The sequence below is a fragment of the Nipponia nippon genome, unplaced genomic scaffold (assembly GCF_047370975.1).
Source record: "Nipponia nippon isolate SJK-2023a ecotype South Korea unplaced genomic scaffold, ASM4737097v1 scaffold_37, whole genome shotgun sequence".
Classification (NCBI taxonomy): Eukaryota; Metazoa; Chordata; class Aves; order Pelecaniformes; family Threskiornithidae; genus Nipponia; species Nipponia nippon.
The window spans coordinates 1,580,595-1,607,130 of record NW_028262355.1 but is presented as its reverse complement, the minus strand read 5'-3'; the positions used below and the strand labels follow the sequence as shown (position 1 = coordinate 1,607,130).

General features: G+C 46.6%; 1 protein-coding gene across 7 annotated transcripts in view; it reads right to left on the bottom strand.

Annotated features, from left to right (window-relative positions):
* Positions 1 to 1,905: 1,905 nt before the first annotated feature.
* RAB27B (RAB27B, member RAS oncogene family) overlaps positions 1,906 to 26,536 on the bottom strand; it is a 45,044-nt gene continuing 20,413 nt past the window's right edge. The window contains exons 1-7 of one of the 7 annotated variants that reach the window (XM_087772828.1): positions 24,920 to 25,045; positions 21,064 to 21,209; positions 10,750 to 10,921; positions 7,097 to 7,182; positions 6,292 to 6,395; positions 4,829 to 4,952; positions 1,906 to 3,566 (exon numbers count right to left, since the gene is read on the bottom strand). In XM_087772828.1, the coding sequence (XP_087628954.1) occupies positions 3,377 to 3,566; positions 4,829 to 4,952; positions 6,292 to 6,395; positions 7,097 to 7,182; positions 10,750 to 10,902 (657 nt within the window). In that variant the 5' untranslated portion in view covers positions 10,903 to 10,921; positions 21,064 to 21,209; positions 24,920 to 25,045 and the 3' untranslated portion in view covers positions 1,906 to 3,376. Of the gene's footprint in view, positions 3,567 to 4,828; positions 4,953 to 6,291; positions 6,396 to 7,096; positions 7,183 to 10,749; positions 10,922 to 19,674; positions 19,874 to 21,063; positions 21,210 to 23,980; positions 24,068 to 24,919; positions 25,052 to 26,536 lie in introns of those variants that run through there. The other 6 variants (XM_087772825.1, XM_087772826.1, XM_087772829.1 and 3 more) reach the window with 6 other exon arrangements.

Here is a 26,536-nt window from a genome sequence, read left to right as displayed (position 1 = left end):
GTTCTTTGCTGCAATTACCATTATTTCCTGGGTATTGCAGAGAACTCGTGAACCTTAACACTGCTATCGCTTTCGGTTCCTACCGCAGCAGCAAGGAGTGGCCCTGAGTCATCCCTGCAGGGCTGCAGTTGCTCAGCGGGGGTTCGCAAGAGCCGCCACGCTGCGGGAAGACAGACGGACGTCGCCAAGTGGGCAGGTAAGGAGGTGAATCTGCTGGTGGGCCTGCGAAACCTAAGAGGAAGAGTTGTGAAGAAAAAAAAACGGAGCAAGAGTCAAGTGATGAGGGAGAGGGGACAGAAGGTGATTTTTAGTAAGAGTTCATTGTCTAGTTTTTTCAGAGAGTTAACCTGATAAACAACAAAACTGTTAGTAACCATTTAGAATCACTTATTATGTTCCTTTTTTTTTTTTTTTTTTTTAAATTTAATAACTGAGAGCTGCTATACTACCTACCAGGAAAGAAAACACGTTTAAACTTCTCTTCCTTTCCTCCAAACAAAGTTTTGATGGCAAAATCCTTTTGGGATAATAGTTTCACATGCATTCGCAGACTTTTTTTTTTTAAGAAAACCCACAGAATTATATTCAGTTTCTTGTATCAGCAAGTATATAAATACAAACCAAGCGATGGAACTTTTACTGCAGTCATTTCCCTTTCGTTCCTCAACAGACCCCTCGAGCAACACTGGGCGGTGAGGGATAGCCATACGCTCCCTCCGTCCGCGCTGGAGAGTTTCGGAAACCGTATCCTTACGGAACGGGGCTCCCTGGTAACGGACCGCCAGCTCCGGCAATTCACAGTTGCTGAAGCTCACTGGCAAGGTTAGGAGACAACTCCCTCCAGACCACACTGTTCTGGGTATCACTGCTCTGGTTTTTTTAATTATTCTCCTTCTAAGAGTGCTAGTTTCAGCAGGTGGAGAGATAAATAGAACTGAGCTTCATCAAGGTGCTTTGAAACAGTGCCAGGTTTGGGATTTTACACACCTTTGTATGAATCATCTGTCTGCTACTGAAGTCGCTTTCAGCTTCGTAACAGCTTTTAGACAAGCGATACTTCAGCTGCTCTGGGAAACGCGCTTTGCTTGACCGTCAGTGATTTACCCTTCTAAGCAACTTCTTTCGCTCCTGTTCAACGGACAAAAATCTGATGCTACAAAATGAGAGATTTCTTTGAAAGCGAGACAGGGAGCTCCTCGGATCATCATTTTCAGGAATTCAAGACATATTATAATTTTTTTTTTTAAATTATGTTTTATGCTACATATTAAAAAGCAATACAACTTCACTTCACAGAAAGCCCTAAATTTCCAGTCCACGTGTCTTAGGTAACTGAGGAACCTATCTGAATATCAGCTTGCTTGCTATCACTCTACTTAACCTTCTACCTGTTGACTGCCACAACAGCTTTTCCACCTCTGGAGGCGTTAGGACTGTTTATAGCCTACAAAAGGACCTGCATTATACCTGTTTGTATAGTATACACTATATATATATATATAGCCTTAGGTATAGTCTATCACTTAAGATAGTCTTTACAGCCTGCAAGTTAGATTTCTGGCACGGTAATCGCAGCTATTTGGTTACTCACCCAATGGGTCTGCTCCTACAGATGTACCATCTGCCCTGTTAACATGCCAAATCATCAAGTAAACATCGTTTTAGGAGCTGGGCAGAAAAACCTGTTATTTTTTCAGCAGTGAATCTGGTAAAATCTCCATTTCTGGGAAGCACTAAAACACTTTCTGAGCTTGCTGTTCACAAAGTTTGCAATTGTGAATCAATCAAAGCTGAAAACATTTAAATAAATGAAAGTCTGCAATCCTGCCAACCCAACCAATTAAGCTTGACTTGTGAAGAGATCCATTTTTACCCCCCCCCCCAAATCTGCACCCTCCCAAGTGATCTGAAAGTAGCTTAAAGTGCAATAAACACAAATAGACCTTTAACTACCACCTGTATAAAAACAGAACGCTTATTCTACAAAAAAGGACAGGGTAGACTAATAAATATGCTGTAACTTGGTTTAGAAAATGATCTATACTTATAAATATAGTATGTTTCTTTATTTTTTCCTGTATTTGTCTTTGTGATAAGCAACTTGCTTTTTCACTAGAACTTGCTTTCACCCGTAGAAGAAATCTTTTGCCTTGCACCCTTCAAAGGAGCGACTCCTACCCTCCGCGCCGAGACACCTGCAAACTTCTGCAACGCGCTTCTATCCAGTCAGTCACGTATTCGGGACTCCCATCGTTCCAAGTCCCCACATCACATTTTTTCCACTTTGCCCTCTTGCAGAGAATTTAAGGGTATGAGAAAGCTGTCCTCCGCTGAAAACCTAAGCGTACGGAGGACCCGACAGAGCTGTAGCGATCATTTAGAGGCTCTCTCGGCGCAGCAGAGTTTGCAGTTCCCTTCTAGGCAGCGCAAACAAGTTCTTTCCTATGTCCTACCTGCGATACGCAGTTACCCAGAGGAAAAGAAGAAAAAGGATAGTTTCCTTAAGTTGAGGAGGGGAGAATATTTTTTGCTAACGGTAAGAAGTTGTTTCATAAAATATAGTTTCTCTCTGTTCTCATACATTATACTCTCTTGTTTATAAACTGTCCCTGCAGCGTCAGAATCCCTCTGCATGCTTTTCCCCATAACGTTCCAATCCCTGCTTGGATTATTGGCAACACAAGCAATGCTGCACAATTCCCTGATAATATTTTTTTTTTTTTTTAAAATTAAACGCCCTGCTTCCTGCCCCCAAACCCAAACCACACACGCACAACCCACCCCCCCCAACCACCGTCTCCGTGATTCAGTCAAGACGGGTTCACAGCATCGCTTACTCTGTGCAATGAGAAAAGTTTTTTCTTAATAGGCCACATAAAATCTTTTGTATCTCTGCCTTAGAAAACACACGGTCCCTGATGCAGATTAAGAATTATAAAGAAACGGGATTCTGTGGAAAAATGGCACAGACCTAGAAAACCACCCACCTCCATTTTAATTTTAATATCCAGTGTATGCAGACAATATTTTCTTTCCCTCCTTTTTTAAAAAAATAAAGCTACTTTCCTCTATTCAGTATCCTGATCACAGGAAAAATAAAGATGAGGGCTGGGGGGAAAAGGAGCGGGGAAGAAGAGGTGGGAGAGTTTTCCACGAAGATGGCACTGTATCAGGAAGAAGCATTTCAGCACAAGAGCCTCACCGAAACCCAGCTTTTAGTTTTAAACCAGTTCTTTGGAGAAAAACGCACAATCCCAATAAAACAATGTAACTTTGCTTCTGCGCACGGCTCAAGAGAGCCGGTTTGAATTTGGTGGTAGGTCAGCCGTATTCTGATGAAATATTTTCACTGGTTCTCACAGTTTAGAGGTGACGTTTAGCAGGCACACTTCTTCTCCTCTGGTTTTGCTGCATCTAGCTTTCCCGAGCTTCCTCCGTTGGCTGTGTCCGAGACCTGTGTCTTGTCCACGCACTGCTCCATACGCTTCATTATCAAGTCCAGAAGCGTGTCCACAGCCTTCTCCACGTTCTGGCCGGTAGCAGCACTTGTTTCGAAGTACGGTATGCTACGGTGGGAAGGAAAAGGTTTGCTGGAGAGACTTTTAAAGACAAACGAGACTCAAGTCTTTGTAACACTCCCGTTTACAAAATGTATCCCAGCATTTTGACTTCACATTGCGATAACATCAGCACAAACCTTGGCTGAAAAGGTCTTTCAGGTAACCAGAAAGTCCATTTTAAAGAGAAACCTAGGTCTGCACTACAGAACGTTTCAGGGACCACAGAACATACCAGAAACCTTTTTTTAGGCAGATAATTACAACTATTGCTATTTAGCAGTCCCCGTAAGTCCTAGCTCCCTCCCTTTCTGTCTACTTATAAGCACAACTTAACTTAGTTGTTTCCCTTCTGAAATCCCCTTTGAATCCAGAACCTTGCCTTCCAAATGATCTTTTTCAGAAGAGAAGATTATCAATTGCTCCAGCACTTCCATCATATGAAACCTGGCATGGGCTACCTTCTCCTCAGTGTCACTGTCCTCCTTACCTGGCTGCAGACAACTCTAATATTCTTTTAGCATTGTTAAGTCTAATTTGCTTACTAGTCCTCACAGTCTCTTAGGCCATCTTCTGCTGCTGGCCCAATTCTCTCTGAACATCCCCCATTGTACAGTTAAGGGCAACTAAGGAAAAAAAAAAAATACACATTCTTTTTGCCCACAGCACTGTTTACCAACTACAGTAATTATCAGCCAATTTATCCAGTTACAGGACACTCTGCAGGTGCTTTTAGTGCAAAGAAATGTAGAAGGCTCACTAGAACAAGAAAAAGGCCGTTAACAGCTTTATTATCCATCACGGAAAACCAAAATAATTTGAGTGCCACTGCACACCTAGAACCTGACCAAAATCCACAGGTGTCTCCACTCTCAAACTAACTAGAAAAGCAAATTATAAACACTGTTAGTTATTTAGTTCATGACACTGAGTGTTCATCTGCCTGTGCTATACCCTGTCCTGAACTCTTGGGACAAGCCAACATCCCAAGAATGTAGTTTTCTAGTAAGAGTGTTTCCTTCCAGCCTTATTTCTTACGTTGTAATATTTTGACCACACCACTAGAACGGTGTGTTGCATTCTCTGTATTCCCTATTCAAACAGGTCGATCTGAAAGCGTGCCAAGCTGGGTATCGATATAGGTATATATGATACCGCAATGCCTACAAATCTTAGAGTTTATAAGTATACTTGCAAGTATCGCTAGCCAGTCATCAGCTACACTTACAACAGTTACAGACTAAATTTAGCTTCTGTCATAATTTGCTTACCCATATTTGTCTGCCAGATCTTTTGCTTGCCTTTCGTTTACCTCCCTTTGGTCTGATAAATCAGCTTTATTACCAATTAAGACTATATCTGGATTCTCACAATATGCATTGGCTTGCAGCTGACCTAGAAGCAAAAATAAACAGGAGTTAAGAGAACGCTGGAACCACCTTAGAGACCAAGACTGTTGACAAAACAATTCAAAACGCCTTTCCTGCTCCCCAGATACATTCCCTTGTCGTACGTTTACTTGCTAAGGGGAATTTTTCAAAGTAGGAAGTAGAAATGGTACTAGAAAATTATTCCCAGTATTTGTTTTACCAACATACAGCAAGAGTTAACTGCAATGAGGTGCACCAAACAGATTGCTTTAGCAGAGGAGAACCTCCACCAGCCAGAGCTCTTCTTCTACAAGACTCACACGGACGTGGTGGAATTACAAACAACGTCCCACGTCATCTGCGAACGCAGCTCTTCAGAGGCAGAGGCCAAAATCCTCAAGCGTGTTTTTCTCTTGGATATACTCAATGCTTTAAATGCAGTTTTATTCATCTGAAGATCCACGCACAAGTACTGTCCACGGCCTCAGCCCTTGTAAGTTACTGTACAAAAGCCATTTATTTATACTCGCCTCAGTCCTGGGGGACTGACTGGAAAAGGTGCAGTATACACAGAACAACTTAGAGACTCAGCTTGGTAAGCAGTGGAAGATTGCGATGACAGGGATTGTTTAGTGGGAGGAAGGAATCTCTGAAGAAGATGGAGCTGTTTTCACAACGCTATCCGGATTCTCACGTTATCCCCACTTCAGCTTGTTTGCTGGAAAACTGCCAGCTGGAAAGGCACTGGCCTCTGTCCTTCCAGCCCTCCAAGTACCCTCAATTAAAAACAAACTTTAAGAATTTAACCTTTGTTTCACTTTTAGTGTAGCCGTTGTCTGAAGGAAAACCAACAACAGCGAACGCTATGCGCTTGCAAACCAAATCCTCAAAGCCCAATCTTAATTTTAACTTCAACCTCAAAGCAGACAGGAAGGAACCACATTCTGCTTTACAAATAGAAAACACGCCATAAAGATAACCGAGATATCCAAAGTACAGTTTCCGAGCTCCTGTATATCATCTCAAATACGGGGTATGGCCAAGGAAGTGTCGAATGCCATGAATTTTCAAGAGGCAATAGATTTATTCAAATTGTACCAAATCCAAACAAGATTATCAAGAATATGCCTGGGACGGTCTATCGTGGAAAAAAGAAAGGAAAAGCATGTATCTTTCCAATTTGATGAAGCTTTCACCCCAAATTACAGGCTGCAAGTACCCCACCTACAGCTGCACCAGACACAACTACTTTCTTTGAGCATTTTCCAGCTCACAAACAATGAAGTGCAGAAAGCCTAGAAGCCTAAAATACACAAGAAAGCTTCTAGTCAACCGATAAATGCAAGCTCTATGGTTCTACTTACTCATCCAATTTCTGACATTTAAGAAGCTCTGTTGACTGGTGAGATCAAACATCAGTAAAAAGCCCATAGCATCTCTGAAGAACGCTGTGGTGAGACTTCGAAATCTGAAGGTGGAAGAAAAAAAGACAGCATAGCTCTATTAATACAAAGTGATCTCTAAGGTAAGCGCTTTTCTGGCAAGCCTGAACCGAGTAAAGGAAAAAGAGATAAAGTAAAGCTTTTCTGAATTGCTTGCGCAACAATTCCGTTTAAAAAATATCTTGAAATCTGAAGAGTCTGCAAGATTTAGTGTACATACATTCCTTTGGAAGTAAAAACAAAATAAAATAATCCTTGACTTTCACTTTAGCTATGATGCATCACACCAGTCAACGTTTATTAATCGGTGCGTTAGTAATCTACCAGAGGAAGCTTATATGTGAGAATATAAACACCGTCAGTGACTAATCCATTAGTTCAAATTCTGCCTGATTTAACTGAAAGCGAGACAGAGACAGAGAGAGAAGGGCTGGTTAAAAGAAAAATAAAGATCCTGAAGCATTTAGTGTATCACAGATCGCAGGGATAGAAACGGATTCACCTGCTGTGATTACACACGCTGAGTCAATGGACCTGCACTGCTCAATACAGTCAATATTAAAGAAAACAAAGGAAGAGCAGGTGGCTGTAAAACTTTATTTCTGGAAGATATTTTTCTTGTCCTAAAACAGGAGGATTTCTGAGATTTTTCATCTGAACACACCAATGGTTTACCCAGAAACGTGAAAAACTCAGAACTGCTTTCCAATGAACTGAACTCTGTTACCTTTCCTGTCCGGCTGTGTCCCAAAGCTGGAGGTGGACCTTGAAAGCTTTGCCTGGAGATCCATTTGGTCCTCTGCTGTTGTACACCTAACGAGAGAGGCAAATCAGTACAGCCGTACAGCTCACACCGAAATCCATCCCGTGGGGCACAGCCTCTTATATTTTGCGCAAGCAATAAGCACGGCGTAAAAGTTCAGTCCTTCAGTAAAAGCTGACTCTTATTGCTAAAAGCCACTTCAGAGGGCTGCTTATAATAATATTTAAAAACCCAGGAGCCACATGAAACACCTATGAAAGCTGCACTTTAAAGATAATTTGGTCATATTTAGTACTTCAGATTAGATACCAATTCTTTAAAACTTGGCATAGCACTGTGCTGAGCAAGCTGTCTGTGCTGTTTCATTGCTGTTCTTACAAAATTTACAGCTGGCTGACAGGATTAACCACTCTTATAAAAAGCTATTTTTTCTTCATTAACTTCTGTTGGACATTAATGACTTCCTTACTAACTGCAACTGCAAACTCATAGTGCTTAAAGAAATCGCTGCGACCTTTCGCTGGGGCTCAATTCTTTATTAAACAGAAACGACGTGTAAATCAGCTGTTGCAGTAAAAGACAGAGGGATAAAACAAGCATGAGATGGTTTTGTTATCTGAGGTAGTTTAGCAGACTCTCAGCAGTTTTAAAAGCAGGCAGATATTGCCCTTGCATTTAGATTGAGAGAATTACGGACATTACGGACATGTCCGTATCCAGAGGCTGCACTGACCTTACCCGGAGAAGCAGAACGCCTCTTCCCCTGCCCTCCCTGGGCCGTAAAATAGTGTTTAGTTCTCCTGCACAACCAAGTTAATATTAATTGGGGGTTGGACTAGCTGCCTTCTGGAGGGCCATTCCAGCCTAGACTGTTCTCTGATTCTGTGGACCGATTTAAACCGTTGTCATTTCAACAGGTAGCTTCTGACTGCAACGTGTCTTTCTTTCCTTTGTGGCAGGTGCCCGATCTGAAAACTAGAAAAGAATCAACGGATCAACTGCACCATGTTTGGGCATTAAACTGGTTTGCTGGAGCAATGTTCCTGTAATACTTGGCGTGATAAACAAGGAATCTCACAAGGTCATTTTTTAATAGGACTTTTACACAATAGAAGAACATATTTAACCTTTTGGATCTCTGTCTTAGAAGTCAATTTATTAGATAGACCTTCAAGACATTTCAAAGCTGGTAATTTCATGTAAGATGTCGTTTCTCCTACACTTATAAACTCTTCTACCCCAAAATGTAGGGTAAGGGAAAAATATGGAAGAAATCTGTCTGCAACCTTTAGCAGCAAAGTTCAACCTTCTGGAAAGAATCCAGCATCCGTGTTCAAAACACGTTAATGAGCGTCTGACCAGCCAGGGAAAGAGTATTCCAGCAATTTGCATGTTCAGACATTTCCTTGCAATAAAACCGTGTTTTTAATACTTTACTCTTATTACATCAGTGCAATCCCACAGTGCAGAGAAGGAGCCAGGCTCCACTCCAACCTGAGCATCACGTTTAACCGGCCTGAACTTGCTTAGGGCTGATTATGAGAAATTTAAGACAAAATCCAGATCCACGGACCCCTGAACCCCCATCCTCCAGGCAGAGCCTTCACGCCCCTGTCACCATGGCAAAACCGAACTGGGTGCAGCAGCCGCAAACACTGGCAGTCATGAAAAAGCTGCCAGGGAAGATGAAGGCGAACGGGGGAGCGATGCCCATCTTTTCATGGTATTCTAGTAAAATAACAGGAGCTTAAAACGTTAAGTTAAAAAAACCCAAATTTAAAGAGGCCTCCATCTTTCAACTGGGCAAGTATCTACATTTCTTTTTATTACGGAAATGACTAAAATAATTGCCCAGGGTCTAATATCTCGTATGTATTTTACTGTTCAAGCAAGCTAGAGCGATTCCTATTAGAAAGCTGAATTTGTCCCCTCTATTTAGCCTGGATCAGTTGTCAGGATCTACGAGCAGATACATTAGTCACATTAAATTAAAACAAAGCGCGTGTGCTCTCATATCCACGAAAAGTACCTGAATGACACTACAGAAGAATCTCATCTTCTATTTAACCTCAAGAAACAAAAGCAGGGCAGAGCAGGCTCGCACACCTTGCATTGAGAAGCACATCAATCCGAACCTACGAGGCCTCCTGATCACAGGCTCGGTATGCTCAGCCCCCAGCCTCGCTGCTGGCAGCGGCACAGAGGAGCAGCGTGGTCCGGCTGCTGGAACCGCTTCTTGTGCCTTTGGTAGTTTACAGTCCCTCAGGGGTCCGTACTGGGGCCAGTGCTGTTCAATATCTTCATCAATGACATAGCGGGATTGAGTGCACCGTCAGCAAGTTTGCAGATGACACCAAGCTGAGCGGTGCAAGTGACACGCCTGAGGGACGGGATGGCATCCAGAGGGACCTGGGCAGGCTGGAGAGGTGGGCCTGTGTGAACCTCATGAGGTTCAACAAGGCCAAGTGCAAGGTCCTGCAGCTGGGTCAGGGCAGTCCCCGGTATCAGTACAGGCTGGGGGGTGAAGGGATGGAGAGCAGCCCTGAGGAGAAGGACTTGGGGGTACTGGGGGATGAAAAGCTGGCCACGAGCCGGCAATCTGCTCTTGCAGCCCTGAAAGCCAAGCGTCTCCTGGGCCGCATCCCCCGCAGCGTGGGCAGCGGGGCGAGGGGGGGGATTCTGCCCCTCTGCCCTGCTCTGGGGAGACCCCCCTGGAGCCCCGCGTCCAGCTCGGGGGTCCTCAGCACGGGAAGGACATGGAGCTGTTGGAGCGGGGCCAGGGGAGGCCACCGAAATGCTCCGAGGGTGGCACAGCTCTGCTGGGAGGACAGGCTGAGAGCTGGGGGGGTTCAGCCTGGAGAGGAGGAGGCTGCGGGGAGACCTCACTGCGGCCTTGCCGTGCTGAAAGGGGGCCTACAAGAAGGATGGGGACAGGCTTTTTAGCAAGGCCTGCTGCAACAGGACAAGGGGCAATGGTTTTAAACTAAAGGAGGGGGGATTTAGACTGAACACAAGGAAAACATTTGTCATGCTGAGGGTGGTGAAACACTGGCCCAGGTTGCCCGGAGAGGTGGGAGATGCCCCATCCTTGGAAACATTCAAGGCCAGGCTGGACGGGGCTCTGAGCACCCTGATCTGGTTGGAGATGTCCCTGCCCATGGCAGGGGGGATGGACTGGATGGCCTTGAAAGGTCCCTTCCATCCCAAAGCCTTCTATGATTCTATTTTACTGTGTGATCTGGAAGCAAGCTGAAACTTCTGTGCTTCTCTAAGTTTTCATCTCTTCTATTTAAATTATGAGTTTGGGGGCCAGAGTTATTTCTGGTCATAAACACACCTCATTCACTAGCGCTACAGAAACCTGCTCTCAGAAAGACCCTTTTATACCGATGTGCAATAAAACGCTTTACAGTCCAACACCAGAATAATGGCATCTTTCCCCTTTATCCAGTTCCTAGTTATGACTTGCTTAAGCCAAAAACTAGGCCAGGAAAAGCATTATCAACACATGCTATACCCCATAGTAAGAGAGGCAGTACATATGACATAAAATTTATTCTCAGCAGAAATGAATAAAGAAAAAAAAAAGGTGGTATCATTCGTATGAGACAACTTACCACTCGTTTTTCCCGAAAATCTATCCCTACCGTCGTGATGAATTTTGGGTTAAATTTGTTATCGGTGTATCTGTACAGGAACGTTGTTTTTCCAACCCCAGAGTCTCCAAGAGCCAGGAGTTTGATCAGATAATCATAGTCTCCATCAGTCATAGTGCTAATTTTTAGGAACCTACGTAAACAGGAGGGGAAAAAAAAAATATATTTAATGATAAACCCCCCCCCTTCTGTTTGTGTTTGCCTCATTTCTATTTTTGTTCATTGAAATGCTACTGCCTGTGCTCAGGGTTGTGTATTTTGAAAAACGCTAATGCAAAGCAGCAGTGAAACTCGCAATTTCGGTTCAGGTGCCAGCAGAGGATATAGCTTACACTTTCAATTTTCTAAATAAATAAAATTGAAGCTTAAAATACAGAGTTTGGGACAAAAAGATTATGTTTGTTCTGAGGATAACAATAAGGCCTATAATGAACGCAGGTATGAAACCTAGGGCTAAATCCTTCTGCTCAAAGTATTTTATTATGAGTTTGAAGAAAAAGGGTAGTGCAGAAACAGGCGTGAAAAGGAAACTCCGACAGGGCAAGGACCATTCTCAGGGCTCAGACTCTAACCAGTATTACATGACATTATCAGGGCTATGTATTTTTATCTTGAAAGAAATATTTCTCCCCCCCCCCCCCCCAAGAGAACTAATTAAAAAAGCAGAGTAAGCAATTATCCCAGGGCCACTGCTAATAAAAGGAGAGAGCTCAAATGCAGTTTACTCTGTAGCATAACCAGATGAACCCCCAGCCGCCTTGTTCTGCGCGGCACGCAACCCAAACCACCCCCTCATCAAACGCTGCAGATATTAATTGGAGCGAAGAAGAAAGAAAAAAGCAGATGGCAAACCCACCGCCGGGGTTCAGCTCCGTGCCTCGGTTCGGCTGCGGCCGTGACGGCAAGCATCTCCCGCGGCCCAGGTTGCCACCCGAGAGCGGCCGACGGCCGGAGAAAGCCACAGACAGCTTACACGCCTCGACAGCAGTTGTGGGCTCTTTTCTAGTCCTAGCGGTGAACAAGACCAGCAAAGCCTACCTCATTAAGCACTTGGAAAACAAATATACTCAGAAAGTAACACAAATTTGCAGAAAGAGGCAAATATTTATCCTATTTACCCGGGCTGTCCCGCAGCCCAGGCAGGAGGTCCCGGAGCAAAGCGTATGCTGCAGAAATGATTTCTGTGGGGTTTTCACGGCCCCACACAGCAATTCCTGGCTTTTCCCGATCTGCTGAGTCAAGTGACACAACGTATTTGGGAGGGAAAGCCAGATACAAAGGAGGGACAGCTTTTCAGTGTCGTCTTCTGCTTTGGTCTTTTCCCAGTTGGCCAATGCGACCGAGCGCCTGTGTTCGGGGTCCCACCAACAGAAACGTTCCTGCTCCGTCCGAAGCAGGGCACGGCGCCCGCCGGCACAGCCTCCTGCAGGAGCCACGCCACGGACACCCAGCTCCAGCGCAGCACCTTCATACAATTACTTCCCAGCCCGGCCAAGCCTTCACCCAGCGGAGGAGCACCCTTTCGCCAACCGGACTGCTCCCCCAGCAGGTTTTTTGTTATTTCAAGTTCAAGGGGAGCGTTGTATTACCCTCAACCTAAAGCTCCCATTACTGTATGTACTTTTTTAGTATTTGCTATAAAGCTCTACAGAAGGAAAGGGGACCTACGTAAGAAAGAGGCCTACAAAGTATTTATTCACATGAATAAAACGCCCTGATGATGAGAAAACCGGAATCGTATGAAACACCACCTACATCCTCTCTTACCTTGTTCTCAACAGAATTTAAGCCTTCTCTTTTTTCCAACATCTTGTTAATCCTCAGCAGGGATGAACAGCCACTCCATTCGGATCTCTATGCCGAGACTAATTACTGTGGTATCAGAGCAGGAGACCCTGGGCCACATCCCATTCATAAAAACTACTCCTTGTTTCAGTACAAGACCTTAATTTCCATCAGAATAAACCCTACCTTTCTGAGCATTTAAATTAGCAAGTACTGACCTGCTTTGACTAAAACAGCGAACTAAGCCCGTTTTGATTATCCTACATTTCAACAGCTTGAAGGGTAAAAAAGCTGGCTGCGTACTGAGCAGTTTCATCGTACGAGATTTATACCTTTGACAGATAGAGAGCCACCCAGAGAGGAGGGACAAGCTTTTGAGAGATTCATCTTCTGATGATCAAGGTTTAACAGATCTAGGGAAAAAGGCTCCTGAGCTGACAGCGCTGCTCTGCCTTTTGGTCTGTGCCGGGCAGGGAAAGGCCAGAGCATCAACACAGCAACTTCACAGAAATTAATTCAAGGCCTTTAATCCTTCCTAGAATATCCCGAGTTTACCACGAGGCTCCACTAAGCAAGAGTAATTTCTCGATTATCAAACTCAGAGTATTTCTGATCGATGCAATAACGGTTCTTTAGGCATTTCATTCAACAAATGACAAAAAGAAAAGTATCTTGGGAGAGGATTGTCCCCCAAATGCTTGGCTGGTAATACAAAGTATTAACTTGGGATTAGACACTACTCCCAAATATCCATCTTCTCTGGGCGTTGAAGTTCAGCATCTCCTTGCTATGCAAATGTGCAAAGCAGAATATTCAGAGTTTACCAGATCTGTAAACATTGAGCAAAATACACATTGGAGTAGGATGATTAAAAACCTATTTTTGTGAATCTGTCACGAGAAGGCAGTTGGCACTCCCATTCCCAGCACTGGCTGCTTTTCCAGAAAGCAAGGTTACTCTGACTTCATCCTCCTTGTTCTCTCTACCACGTAGGAAAGTAAAACAGTAACTGGTTGGACAAAAGGGGTTTATTCCTTCAGATTTTAACCCGAAGCCACCAAACAGTTTTCCTCTCCTTGACCAGCTACGCGACGGAGACGGGAGGAGCAGGCTTCACGAAAACCTGGGTGCAGGGGTTGTTTCACAGACCAGACCGATCCACTGCCGTCACGCTGCCATTACTGTTTTACCACTTCCAAACGCTGTAGGACAGCAAAGTAAGGTCTTACTCCACAAGGAATTTGAGCACCGAGAGTTTAATTTTAGAATGAAAGAGTTAAAATTACTACTGATTACTAATAATTACTATTAGATAAGCATCTAAGCGTGCTTTTAAACGTGTCTATAATTAACTGGATTTGAAAATTCTGAATGTTTCATTTTGTTTCGTGACAAATGTTAACTTAAACAGTACGCACAACTGAAGTATAAAAATCATACACCACATCGGAAACAACGCAAGGTTCTTCAGGGGAGGAGGTTTGGGCCTCTTAAAGAAGAGAGACTTTATTGCAAGAGAATTTCTTCTAGCAAAAATCATAAAACCACTTCAGAATTTTCTATTAAGAGGTTATTAGCAAGGCATTTTAATAAAAGTGCAATATAACTCTAATTTTAAATGGCTCAATATATTGAGCTACTGAAAAGAAACACCCCTGAGCTGTAATCCAATGTCTTACATTGCTAAAACAAAGCAACTCGGGTCACGATTTTCCATGATGACATTCAAAAAACACCCCCTGCGCCTGGAACCTTGACTTCCAAGTCCTCGCCATCCTGAGAGCATCTAAGTGGACTTGAAGTTGTCACGCCGGCGACTCATTTTGCCGTGACCCTCTCTCCACCAGAGACACCGCAGACCAAAACCAACTTCCCACTCAACTAATGCCATCTCGCCCTCCGATTCCGAAGCCTGTGCTGTCTCTCTAATACCCCGTTGCCAATTAAGCTTTACAAAAACCCAAACAGGCCTCCTGACCGTCCCTCCCCAGCCTCTCTGCCAACATGGCCGGCAGCCAGAGGATGATAAATGTGACGTTTTGATGCTGTTCTTCCAGGCTGTGCATCTAGACTGAGCCCGATTTAAAAAAAACAACACTCTTCTGCTTTCTTGGCAGACAAGATTCCCATCTAGACCACAAGCAGCATCTTGTTTCTTGATTGATTATTTTGTTCGATCCCTATTTAATGTTCTCTAACTACAGTGTGAGAGATCATTTAAAATCTGGCACTTGTCAGCAGATACTCCAGAGAACATTTTCTCGATAGAGAGATATGGCTTCACATAAGCCAACCAAACCTTAAGACGTTCAGTTATAGCCTACAGGGAGAGGAAAATCCACTCCTCGGGCACCGTGCCTTTGCTCGGCAGCTCTGCACCCAAGGCACGGAGCAAAGGCCCAGCGGCACGTCCCACCGCGCCCGGCTTGGCGTGCCCCGAGGAGCCCCCAACCGCAGCACCTCTGGAAGCGGGGGGGCTCCGGCCCTTTGCACGTCCATCACTAACCCCTCCGCCTGAAGGAGCGGCCTCGGCACCAGCCAGCAGCTCGCTCCGAAAAAACCCTGAACTCTGACCCACCCCAGCGCACGGAAAGGGATGCAGAGGAGAAAAGTGGTGAGTCCCGTTTTCTTCTTCCATCCATAGTGTGTTCCTTAAAAACGGGGAGAAAGGCTATTCGTTGAAATCTAAATTGCTTTTGAAAAAAATTACTTTTGGCTGGGAACAAACTGCAGAAAAATTATTTCCGTTCAGAAACTCTTTTTCATCTCAAGATGTTTATATGCACAGCAAAAACAAATTAGGCAGCCTAAAATTCTGATGAACCTAACCAAAAAAGTTAGGCATACTTATAGCCTCTCAGAATCGGAAAGGATTGAAAAATTTTAAAACTTCTAAGTTTCAAACTTTGCAGATTTTTAAATTTTAAAAGACTTTCCTAATCAAATAGACTATCTACTAGATTTTCTGATAACATATTTTCTCATTAATGGAGAGAGTTGTTGAAAGGAGTTCAACAATTACATAAGTAGCTAATGGGAACACCGTCAAGGAAAAGTTACATCTGCAATGAGAGAAAAGTCACTTCCAGAAAATAAGATTTTATTTCCCTTGACACACTACTAGTTAGAAGTCGAACAAACAAAAACGTTGCATAAATAGCATTAGCTCTAGAAAGTGCAGGATATAAAATCACAGCGCACATATTGTGCCAGCAGCTGGTCAGCAAGAGATTCGTTCCCTCTGCAGCAAAATAAATCGGCACCACTACTATTCATCCAAGCTTTTTTTCTTGACATGTAAAAAGAAAAACAACAACAACAATCAGTGCTGTCCTGAAGGTCAACTCACAGATGACTGTACCAGAGGCACAACACAGACACAGAGTACCCGTCACTTACTCAAATCAGCAAACCCGGAGCTGACCAGGGGAAAGCTCCACGAGCAAGCTCTACGCTCCCCACCGCAGTTGGCGTTGGGAGACGTGCTGCTCCTCTTCGAATCTGCTGCAGCGGGGCCAGAGTCCGACTTCTTGGGGAAGAGCGGCTGGAGAGCTGGCCAGAGGAAAAGGACCTGGGGGTATTGGTCGACAGCCGCCTGAACATGAGCCAGCAGTGTGCCCAGGTGGCCAAGAGGGCCAATGGCATCCTGGCTTGTATCAGGAATGGTGTGGCCAGCAGGAGCAGGGAGGTGATGGTGCCCCTGCACTGGGCACTGGGGAGGCCGCCCCTCGAATGCTGTGCTCAGCGCTGGGCCCCTCACCCCAAGAAGGCCATGGAGGGGCTGGAGCGTGGCCAGAGCAGGGCAGCGAGGCTGGGGCAGGGGCTGGAGCCCAAGGCTGGGGAGGAGCGGCTGGGGGAGCTGGGGGGGCTCAGCCTGGAGAAGAGGAGGCTGAGGGGAGCCCTCATCGCTCTCTGCAACTGCCTGAAAGGAGGCTGGAGCCGGGGGGGGTCGGTCTCTTCTCCCCAGGAACAAGCGATGGGATGAGAGGGCATGGCCTCAAGCTGCGCCAGGGCAGGTTTGGGTTGGATATTAGGAAAAACACGGAGAGAGTGGTCAGGCCCTGGCACAGGCTGCCCAGGGAAGTGGTGCAATCACAGTCCCTGGAAGTGTTCAAAAAGCGTGTGAATGTGGTGCTTAGGGACATGGTGTAGAGGTGGACCCGGCAGTTAGGTTAACGGTTGAACTCGATGATCTTAAGGGTCTTTTCCAACCTTAATGATTCTATGATTCTCCAGCACCATTAAGACCTTCACCACTTGCCCTTTTTTTGACAGCCTCTGGCACCTAGAAGTGTCATCAGCTGATACAAATTTGATACTCAAATAAAACACGACGCTGTTCCAAGAGCCCACCAACAGCCTATTCGACCCAATAGCATCAAAAAACTACAAACCGACCCCATTCAACTTTCTTTGGTGCATGGCACAAGCCTTCACACCCCACGTCATGGGATGACATGCCTAAGCACAGGCAAAAGTACTGGACGGCATGAAGATGACCCGCAGGATCCCCCAGAACGACCGTGGCACCATCCTTTTGCTCTGGAGATCCCACTCTGGGATCTCTTCAGGGTCAGCGATTGGATGCAGGTGACAAGGGCACTTACCACCGACATGCGACATGCAGAGAGATGACCCCAATACCAACACACGGCTTAAAACCACTTTGCAAAGGGCCTGAGAGACAGGTGGGCATGGACCAAGTTTAGCAGGGTACCACCAAGGAGACCGCTTCTCATCCCCAAGCACTCCACAGCCATACCGTTTACTTTCTGACAAACAAAGAGCTGCATGGAGACTTCCAACGAAGAAAAGAGCAGAGAGCTAGGCAAAGCTGATCTGTGGGAGGACAGGCTGCCTGCTAGGTTTCCTGTTGGAGTCACTTCTAGGAGATGAAAAACACTGACGGTAGCAGGTTCCTGTTGGAAATCAGAGTCACTATGCAAAGAGAGTTTGAAATGCATTATTTCTAGCTCCGTCTATCCTCCTAAAGAAATCGTACAGGCTGTAGCAGAAAGACATCCCAAGATCAACCTGGATGTGGCTGGTCTTTGAAGTTCTTTAGCTACGTCCTTTGAACAGAAAAGGCAAAGCTCTGCAACATGAACAAAAAGCTTCCCCTGACCTTCTGCAGGAACACCAGAAAACTTCCTTTTCTTTCATCCTCAAGATTGTGACTGGTATTAACTCTATCCCAGCCACTACCACAGTGAAGAACCAAACTCCAGTCCCCTGTTGCTCTCAGAACCCCACAACCTGTTACTCTCTTGCTGTGGGACAACGTCTCTCGCCGACGGAGCAACCAAGAGAGAACCCCACGCCGACCAGATTATTAACATCAAACTTGTTAACACGGCCACGTTGGACACCTCTTCCCTACCAGAGAGAACATACAGGAACGTCTGCAATGCAAAGTGGAACAGACGCAGAATTAAATTTAAGAGTGCGTTATCAGAAAGTAGCCTCACAAGTCCTTCTTGAGTGGGAGAAAGAGACAGGAGGTAGGAAAGATAAGATAATACTCCGTCCAGTCATCCCAACATCGCGCTATAATTTGTCTGCAATCATCTGCCAAAAAAGCAGAGCGCCACAGCTGCCAAGTAAATGGTCCACAATGAGCCAAACATTTTTTCCCCTCAAAAATCAAACAACTCACTGGAGCTATGCTGAAATGAAATTAAAGCTGGCTTCTCTGCTCAAAATCAGGCATACACCATAATTTCCATATAGGAGCTGTGAGCAACAATAAATAACAAATGCGGCATTAGCGTGAAAGAAATGATCTTTCCTCATTTTCTTCCTTCCAGTGGAAACCCCCGGAGGACCAGACAGACGCTTTCTGGCACGGATGCCTCGCAGCATTTGAGCGCAGACAGCTTCAGGCTTCGGTATGTAAAAGACTCTTGGCAAGCCACGGCCACATACTACTCTCTTTTAGCAAGCCAGGATACCCTTTTTACTAGAGAAAGGGATATATCCAGAACATACTGCATTTTAGAAGTTCTTTAAATATACGGACTGTCAGCTTTCGCCCATTCAAGCACAGGCTGAACCTAACCCCAGAGGTAAGAAGGTGAGTTCGTTACCAGGCTCCTCACTGCTACGTGGGCCCTGTGAAGGAGTCAGCAGGACTTCCACTTCAAATTCTCCTTCGACTCCTGGGAAGCCCACAGTGAGCATTCACACACGCAGAATCAGTAAAATCTCCAAATACCGCTTTCTAAATAGATGGGTAAACACCAGACGTTTCCTCAGCCAGAACCCATTCACATCGCCGCACATCCCACAGGTATTATTCAGAATAAACCTCAGCTACCCACGTCCATCCATGTCTTCCATTCGCATACCCACACCTTTTGGGGTCGTCTTCTCACGCGGCGTGCTCTGCTACCCCAAGTCGTGCTTAAAGAGGGAAGAGCAGCGCTGAAGCCCTTCCCTTCCAGCCGATGTCGTGTCGCTGCCTCAAAACTCTCTCGCTACGTACACACACAGCAAAAACGTATTTCCATTTGTGTGGGCAAGGGAGAAGAGCGACTAATTCAGTCCTTTTCAGTACCAATCAATATGAAAACTACAAAAAAAGAAAAAAGGCAAAGACAAGGACCGTGCCCGACCGTTATCAGAAGCTGTTATCACGACACTTCCCCGGTGCTTTTGTCCTCTAGGCCAAACGCATAGTACAAGGTGAGCTATAACACAAGCGACCGCATACATTTTCCTCTATTTCACCGTTTCAAAAACCTGCTTGGTAAGTATAGGGATTAGTTCTGGGTTGACTATGCCACAGTAGGTCCGTATTTAGCACATAATCCATTCTATCGCACTTGATTGACTACACAAATATAACTGGGCTACTGCCTGGAAAATAATGATCATTTACAAAATACCTGCAAAACGCACAAGCCAGAAATGGATTTTGCAAAAGGCAGCAGACGGCAAATACACTAACCTTTCATTCACACTTCAGAAAGGAAAACAAGCACAGTCATTAATAGCATTTACAGGAACAGATTTAAGAAGGAGGAAAGCCAGTATGAGGAAGTTTCAGTGACTCACTGAAAAAAAATCTCATTAAAAAAACCATATAAATCATGTAACTACCTTTGAGGGAGTCCAAAAGTTGTACAAGGATTGGACGTGCACAGGGAAGCGCCCCTGGTTAAGCGGGAGAGAAGGGGGGGGTATCGGGACTGCTGCCACAAGTGCGGGATCGCTTCCCACCCTACCGACACGGTCCAAGGCGCCGCAGATTCCAGGGGAGCCGCTGAGCAGCTCCCTGCTGACTTGCTGTTCAAACCCTCCACGTCTCTCCTGAAGGCAAGCGAAAGCTACCACTCATTACGTTACTTATCCGTCTGTGTGTCAGGGAAAAAAAAAAAAAAATAAATTCTACGAAAATTTCTGAGCTAATATAGTTATCGGAAAGACATGAAGTGGGCTTGACTTCCCTTTTAACTGCAGAAGCATGGTATCATTATCTATACTTCATCTCTCCCCGACCTTATCAAATTCATGTTTTGAATCCAAAACTCATCAGAAATCTTTCGTAAAGCTCCTTTCACAAAGCCCAGCCTTTGCCACCGAGCACCTGACTGTTACACTGTTTTTCTCCGGATCTCTACTTAAATTTAGGAACACTGCTATGCTGATGAAGACTCCAAACTGGATGATTACATCTAAAAGACCTGAACGTTTGCCAGCTACTCGTGTTTGTTATAACACTACCCTTCTTCCTGCATACATGAATCAATACAGGCAATGAACAGTTATCAACAGAGTAAAGAGCAAGGGGGTGGGAGAAGAAAAGTCAACTCCACAGCTTAGAAATAGTCCCAAGAGTTGGGGCCGTCCTCTGACGGTATGAAACAGCATCGCTCCGCTAACCAGTTAGGCTGGTTTACAGTTGGTCAGCCCAAAGGCTGGCCAATACAGCTCAGATTTGGTACTGTGGATCCTTTCTAATTTCCTTCCAAAAATATTTTCGGAAGCAGCAGGGGAACGTAGGGTGGACCACGATCAGCCAGGACCCATCGTTAGCCCTCTAACTGATCCCTGAATCAACCCAAACCTGTCTTTCGGAGCATCTTCACAGTGAAGTATCCAACGACGAGGAGAATTTCTATTTTGTGCTGCTGTATGTGTAGCAGAGGAATTAAAAAAAAAAAAAAAAAAAGGCAACCCAGCCATATCAGTTTGGGAATGGACAGAAAGCTGCAAGCGGAGCCTACTGCTGGCTACAGCACCTGTTACAGCTCCAAAATGCCGCGGCCACCATTCCTGTAAAGCTGACGGTCCGTCTAACAGCTATCCTCTTCCTAAAAAAAAAAAAAAAAAAAAAAAAAGCAGCTTCCTTGGACTTCGTTCATTTGCATTGCTGTGCACGCGGCCTGTACTTCCCTGCCTGCCTGAGGCTAGCAGGAACTAAACTGAGTGCACAGTGCTGTCCGGAAGGAATCGCCTCTTCGAGACTGCCCTGTTACGGATACCGACCTGACTTGGAAACGCGATGCTCCCAGTCGCTACCGGCCTCCTCCAGAGCGGGAGGACAGCCACCAAGGGGAAGCGACCCGCTCTCTGTTGGGCTTAAACTGCAGCCAGGGAGATCTCAGTCCCATCTGATGAAGGAGTACATCGTTCTAGTGAATAAAAAGCAAAACTGCTATTACAGTAGTTTAAGCTATTTGCTGGCTGTACCCTTGACAGGTCCATATTTCCAGACATCGCTGCTTTTCCCAAAATCTTTGGGCTAGGTTTTCAGTTCCTTTAATACCAAACCTCCATTAGGGTGGCAACCTCACTTTGCTGTATCCCAGGCCTGTGCAGGGGCTTACCTAGAAACACGGAGGCTTTTCTGTGGCTAGAGAGCAGCTTTACACGGTTCTCTCACACCTCAAAGAGCCAGAGACTGGCCCCGCCGTTTGCACACTCAGTGCACACCCGATCCCAGGGAATGCTATACAGGTAAATACATTTGATTGCACTTCATCAAAATCCCTTCTGCAATCCTCAAAGCAGTTTCCCTTTTGCTGTCAGACAAGTAAAGATTTTTGGCCTAACTGAAAATGAAATGAATGCCTTTTGTTCCCTATTGCTTAGGACAGGCTTGGAAAGCTCTGACACTCAGTGTGCCTTTAAATAACCTCTGCAATAACCATTAGCCACAATAGCAGCTACACCTCCCTCCGTACAGTCAGGCCGATTTCCACCCCCTGTACCACTCTGTTTAAACACAAACGTACAACAGCGATCACAACGGTTTGGCTTGTCAAATAATCTGATCCCATTTATGGTGGCTCTTTAAGGACCGCAAATTGTAAAGAAGGTTCCTCAAGACAGAAAGTCATTAGTTCTAACAAGCTAATGGCTATTATACTTTTGATTTACTGCTTCAAAAGCAGTGATTTATTTCTTCTTTCTACGGCAGACAATCTTATGTGAACACTGAAGCAATCTGATTAGTCCATGAAAGGTTTTAGGAATTAAAGTCTATTGCACTGCTCGGGCACAAATTGCTTATCCCAGAAGTTTTAACCCCTTAAAGCTGCAGAGAGAACAGTTATTTCTCTCCCCCAGCTGAGGCTGTACCAGAGAGGAGAAAGGTCTTCTCACGCCTGTCGTCTTGACTCCCTGTAATGCTTCTCCTGGGATACGGCTCGTGCCTGTGACCGTGCTGCTGCCAGCAAGCTTCCCAGGGTGTGCTTCTCCTCTCTCTGCGCCTGTGGCCTTCTGCTCGCATGAGGACGTGGCAGGCAGACACCAGAAACACCACCTCCAAAGTTCTCGCATGAGCTGGTTCTTCTCCTGTCTCTCAAGAAACAGCCATACCCGCCCCACCCCGGTTAACGCCAGCGCTGCCTGTCCCACGCCGATGGTGCCGGGAGCGGACACGGGAGTTTAGGCGCAGACAAGCAAATGAAAGGTTTTGAGGGGAAGAATGAGGAGTGAATTAGGAGCTGCCACAAGCAAGATTAGCAATGAGTTTTATCACTCTGACCTATGGGAATGAGCCAGTTCTTCAAGATTCAAAAGAAAACATAAATCTTAAAGCTCCTTTCCTGCTACGACATTTCAAGATTACGTGGTCCATTCTCTATCAGTCATTCCAGAGAATTATCCGTTGCCTGATAAACATGCTGTGGTTTAGATCACAGAAACCGCCTATTTCCCTGCTGTCTGACCATTTCATAATGCCGCATTAACTAGAAGAGAGCGCAGGGAATATCACAGCAAGGAGTACTCGGCTGCAGGCACAGGGTCACGCTTTATCTCGGCTGTTGGACACGGGTACCTCCACCCAGGCCACCCACCTCACCTGGGGGTGGCAAGGGCGAAGGACCGATTGCCAGGCTCAAACTTTTTCTTAAATCAAACCCAGACCTGCTGCATTATGCTGCTGACAACGTTGCTTCCCCATGTCACATTTCAATGCACAAAATGCAAAACATAGACTTTGCTGAATTACTCTCGGCTATTTTGTTTCTCAATGAAAGAGCAAAACCAAAGCTTTCGTGGGAACCAGCACAACGTCTACTGAGAGTCGCCTATGCAGCAGTTCTGAGACAAAATACCTGCCACAAGCTAACAGGAAAATCAGCTTGGAAAATTGAGGCTGCAATGCATGAACAGTGAGAAAGGAACAGCTTCTCCCAGGAAAAAAAAAAACCTATCCAGTTCTCGCAAATGCAAATTGGGACTTTCAGGGCTTGCAGAGATACAGGTAAGCAGCACACAACTGTATTTTCTGACATGCTTTCAAGGGCAGTATATTTTTCGAGACGCTATTATGCCAGCTTTCAACAGTGACAGCATGTATTTCGGTAATGACCAGGTTGTGATATGTCAGCCTTCGCAGTTTCTAGGCACGCTCTAAGGGAGTGTGTTGCTACTCCCCAGTTCGCACATTTTAGCAGCCTGCAATATATTGCTGTTTCTTTGAAGGCAAAAATAAGCACCACACCATGAGAGCTGTCGCTTTGCTCTGCAGCTGTTCAAACTTCCCTAGCACCATGTTTTAACAGAGCTTTCCAACAACGCTGCGTGCGAAACCGCCAACAGTGCCTTCTTGCGCATTTACTTCTAACACCCCATCTTGAGAACTTCACACGCAGCCAAAACCCACCAGATTTGTTGAGAAGAGTTTTTCAGCATGGGAAAACTGTTTCTCCTTTGAGTCAAAGTCTGATTAAAGAACTGAAAGAGGAGTCACACTCTCTCTCACTAGTGTGAATTAGCATAACTCCAGGACTCGGGCCTTTTTTCCCCCCGTATGCCTGCAAGTATGCAGTTCATTTTACCTTTGGCAATTTTTTTTTTCCCCCACCTACAGCCCACAGCATAGAGCTACTTTAAAAGAACTTTTATAATAGAATTCAGAAGAGGCAAACTATTTCTCTGCTACTCTGTGTACCTGCCTTTCTCCTCCTGCCGCAGCCACTCGCAAAGACGCTTCAGTTAAGCTCTGCAAACTTAAGGACCAAATCTGCTTCCATGATCCCTGCAAAGTGCACAAAACTGCATGAAAGAAGCCTCTCCGCAATAAGCTGATCTAATAGGTATAAAAGAGCGTTAACCCTACTTTGGCATAACATGTTCATGGTATTTCTGAGCCGGCTAGCTTTTTTTTTTTTTTTTTTAAATGAAGAAGTGCATTCAGCTGATCTTTTTATAGGCTTCATATCATATTCTCATCTCATTCCTCCACCCAAATTAAGGAGCGGCAGCAGACACAGCGCCATAAAAACGTGTCTGTTCACGGAAGAACTATTTCAGGGTAACTACATTCGGCTATTCCGGAATAAGAGCGCCTTGTTACGAATTCCCTTTACGCTTTAAATGCATCATTCACTTACACGCATCGCTCGCTAGATGCTTTATGCTGCCCTTCCCTTTCTACGAGCCGGGTTGTTTTAGGTTCGCAAACCCGCCGGCTCAAAAACGCGGGGTATGGCAGAGATCCATACACCTCAGGGGCACTCTGCGCGTCCTCCTCCGCTGTCACGAGGGGATCACAGTCGCGATAGCGGACGCATGTCGGGGGTGGGACTCTGCCTGACGCCCCGCTCCAGCCCGCGGCCCGGGGCGGCTGGAAGCCGCCCCGGGCCGCGGGCTGGAGCGGGGCGTCTGACCGGGCTCCGTCCTCACCTTCCCCGAGCGATTTCAAGCCACCCCGCACCCGCCTCCCCACCCACGGTCTCCATTTTACCCTCCCTCCCAACCACGAAGCCCCCGGGCCGCCCGGACCCGCAGCCTCACCGGGCCGCGGTAACGGCGGAGGCGAGGCCGACAGCGGCCGGCGGGGGCGGGAAGAGTCGCCCCGCTTCCCCCCGCTCCCCACCCCGGTTCCCACCTGTTCTCCCGGAGCGCCGCGCCGCCTGCGCCTCCTTCCTCGCTGTCGGCGGCGATGGAGGGACGAGCGAGGCGCGGAGCACCTCCCTCTGCGGGAGCCCGGCGCCGAGGCTGGGCTGAGGCGGAGGAGGAGGCGTCGCTGCCGGGGCCGGCGCACGGATGTGGGCGCTCGCCCCGGGGCCGAGGCTGGCGGCTGCGGGGCGGGGACGGGACGTGAAGCCGGGGAAGCGGGGAGGGGACGACACACACGGCTTCTCCTGAGGGAGAGCACCGGCCCTCTCCGCCACGGGAGACGCTAAAACCTGTGCTGGCGTGGAGGAGATCGCTGTTCCTTCTGGGAAGGGCAGAACAGCCCCGGGGGACGGTGCCCAGCCAGCGGGGAGCGGCTCAGGCCAAAGCCCTCAGAGCCCGGGAAGAAGGGGGTCTCTCTCTCTCTCTCTCTCCCCCCTTCCCTGATTTTCCCTCAGGCGAACTCATCCCAGTGGAGGTTTCCAGCTTTCCCCCTGAGGAGACCAGGGGCCTGAGCAGCCTCTTCGCTCTGAGGGAGAGCCCCTGCCCCGAGCAGGACCCCGCTTTCCTCGGCCTGCGCACGGGGCCCAGCCCTGCCGCCCTGGACGGAGGAGGGCAGAGCCCGCCGGCCGCGGCCCACAGCCCGGCCAGTCCCTGCCTGCGCCCCGCCACCGGTTGAATGGTGCTCAGGTTTTACCAGCACTTATCCTGGCATTGCAGGCCTGATCCAGAGCAAAGAGCAGCTGCAACCCATTGCTTATCACCCCCTGAATCCTTGGGGGAAGAAGCTTAAAGGGCTTCTTTCCACAGCCTTGCTAGCACAAGTTAACTCAAAATTTCCCTTTAATCCATCTCCTAGTTCCCAAAACTAGGCTGGCCAGCCAGGTTGTGTTTCAAACCCCACTGCTGTTCAGTATCGCAACGCCGTGAGGATGGAGCTGCAAGAGTTCATCCAGTGCTAATCCAGTCATTGCTAACCCAACCGTGCTACCGAAAAAACCCCCAGCATAACCCACCGAGATAGAGATATCCCACCGAGAAAGTAGATAAAGACAGAACTCATCATCGGGTGAGGAACAAACATTGGGAGCTTCATACCCTGCTTGAAGATATATTTTTTCTGTTTTGATTTCTGTGCATCCAGAGATACCTGCAAAACTGGGATAGCTGCGGGTAACCTTTCATGATCCTGGGAGGATGATCCAGCTGCAGATCCCGTGCCCGGCCCCGCTTTCCAGCACGTACAGCCGCTTAGCGGGCTGTTTAAATGGTTTCTGCCCTTCCCTGGGGTTTGTTACTGGCAACGTTTCAAAACAGTGCTGTCGCTACCATGAGAAAAAGAGGGTTTTTCTGAACAGTTTTGTTCTTCGGGCTGCCCGGCTTACAAATAAACCTTACCGGTGGCGCACACATCCTTTTCGAAAAATACTTCCCATGCGGCTCAGCTGGGAACAGCAATCATTCAGTTTAAGATCACTCAGACCCGTTGCCAGCGTTAGCCGCCGCGACGTTCGTGACTGGGTTATCGCTGCTCTGTTTGCCCCTATCCCCGCTGGTAAATGCCCCGTGCTCGTAGCCAGAGGCGATCAAACTGTTGGCAAACATTTCT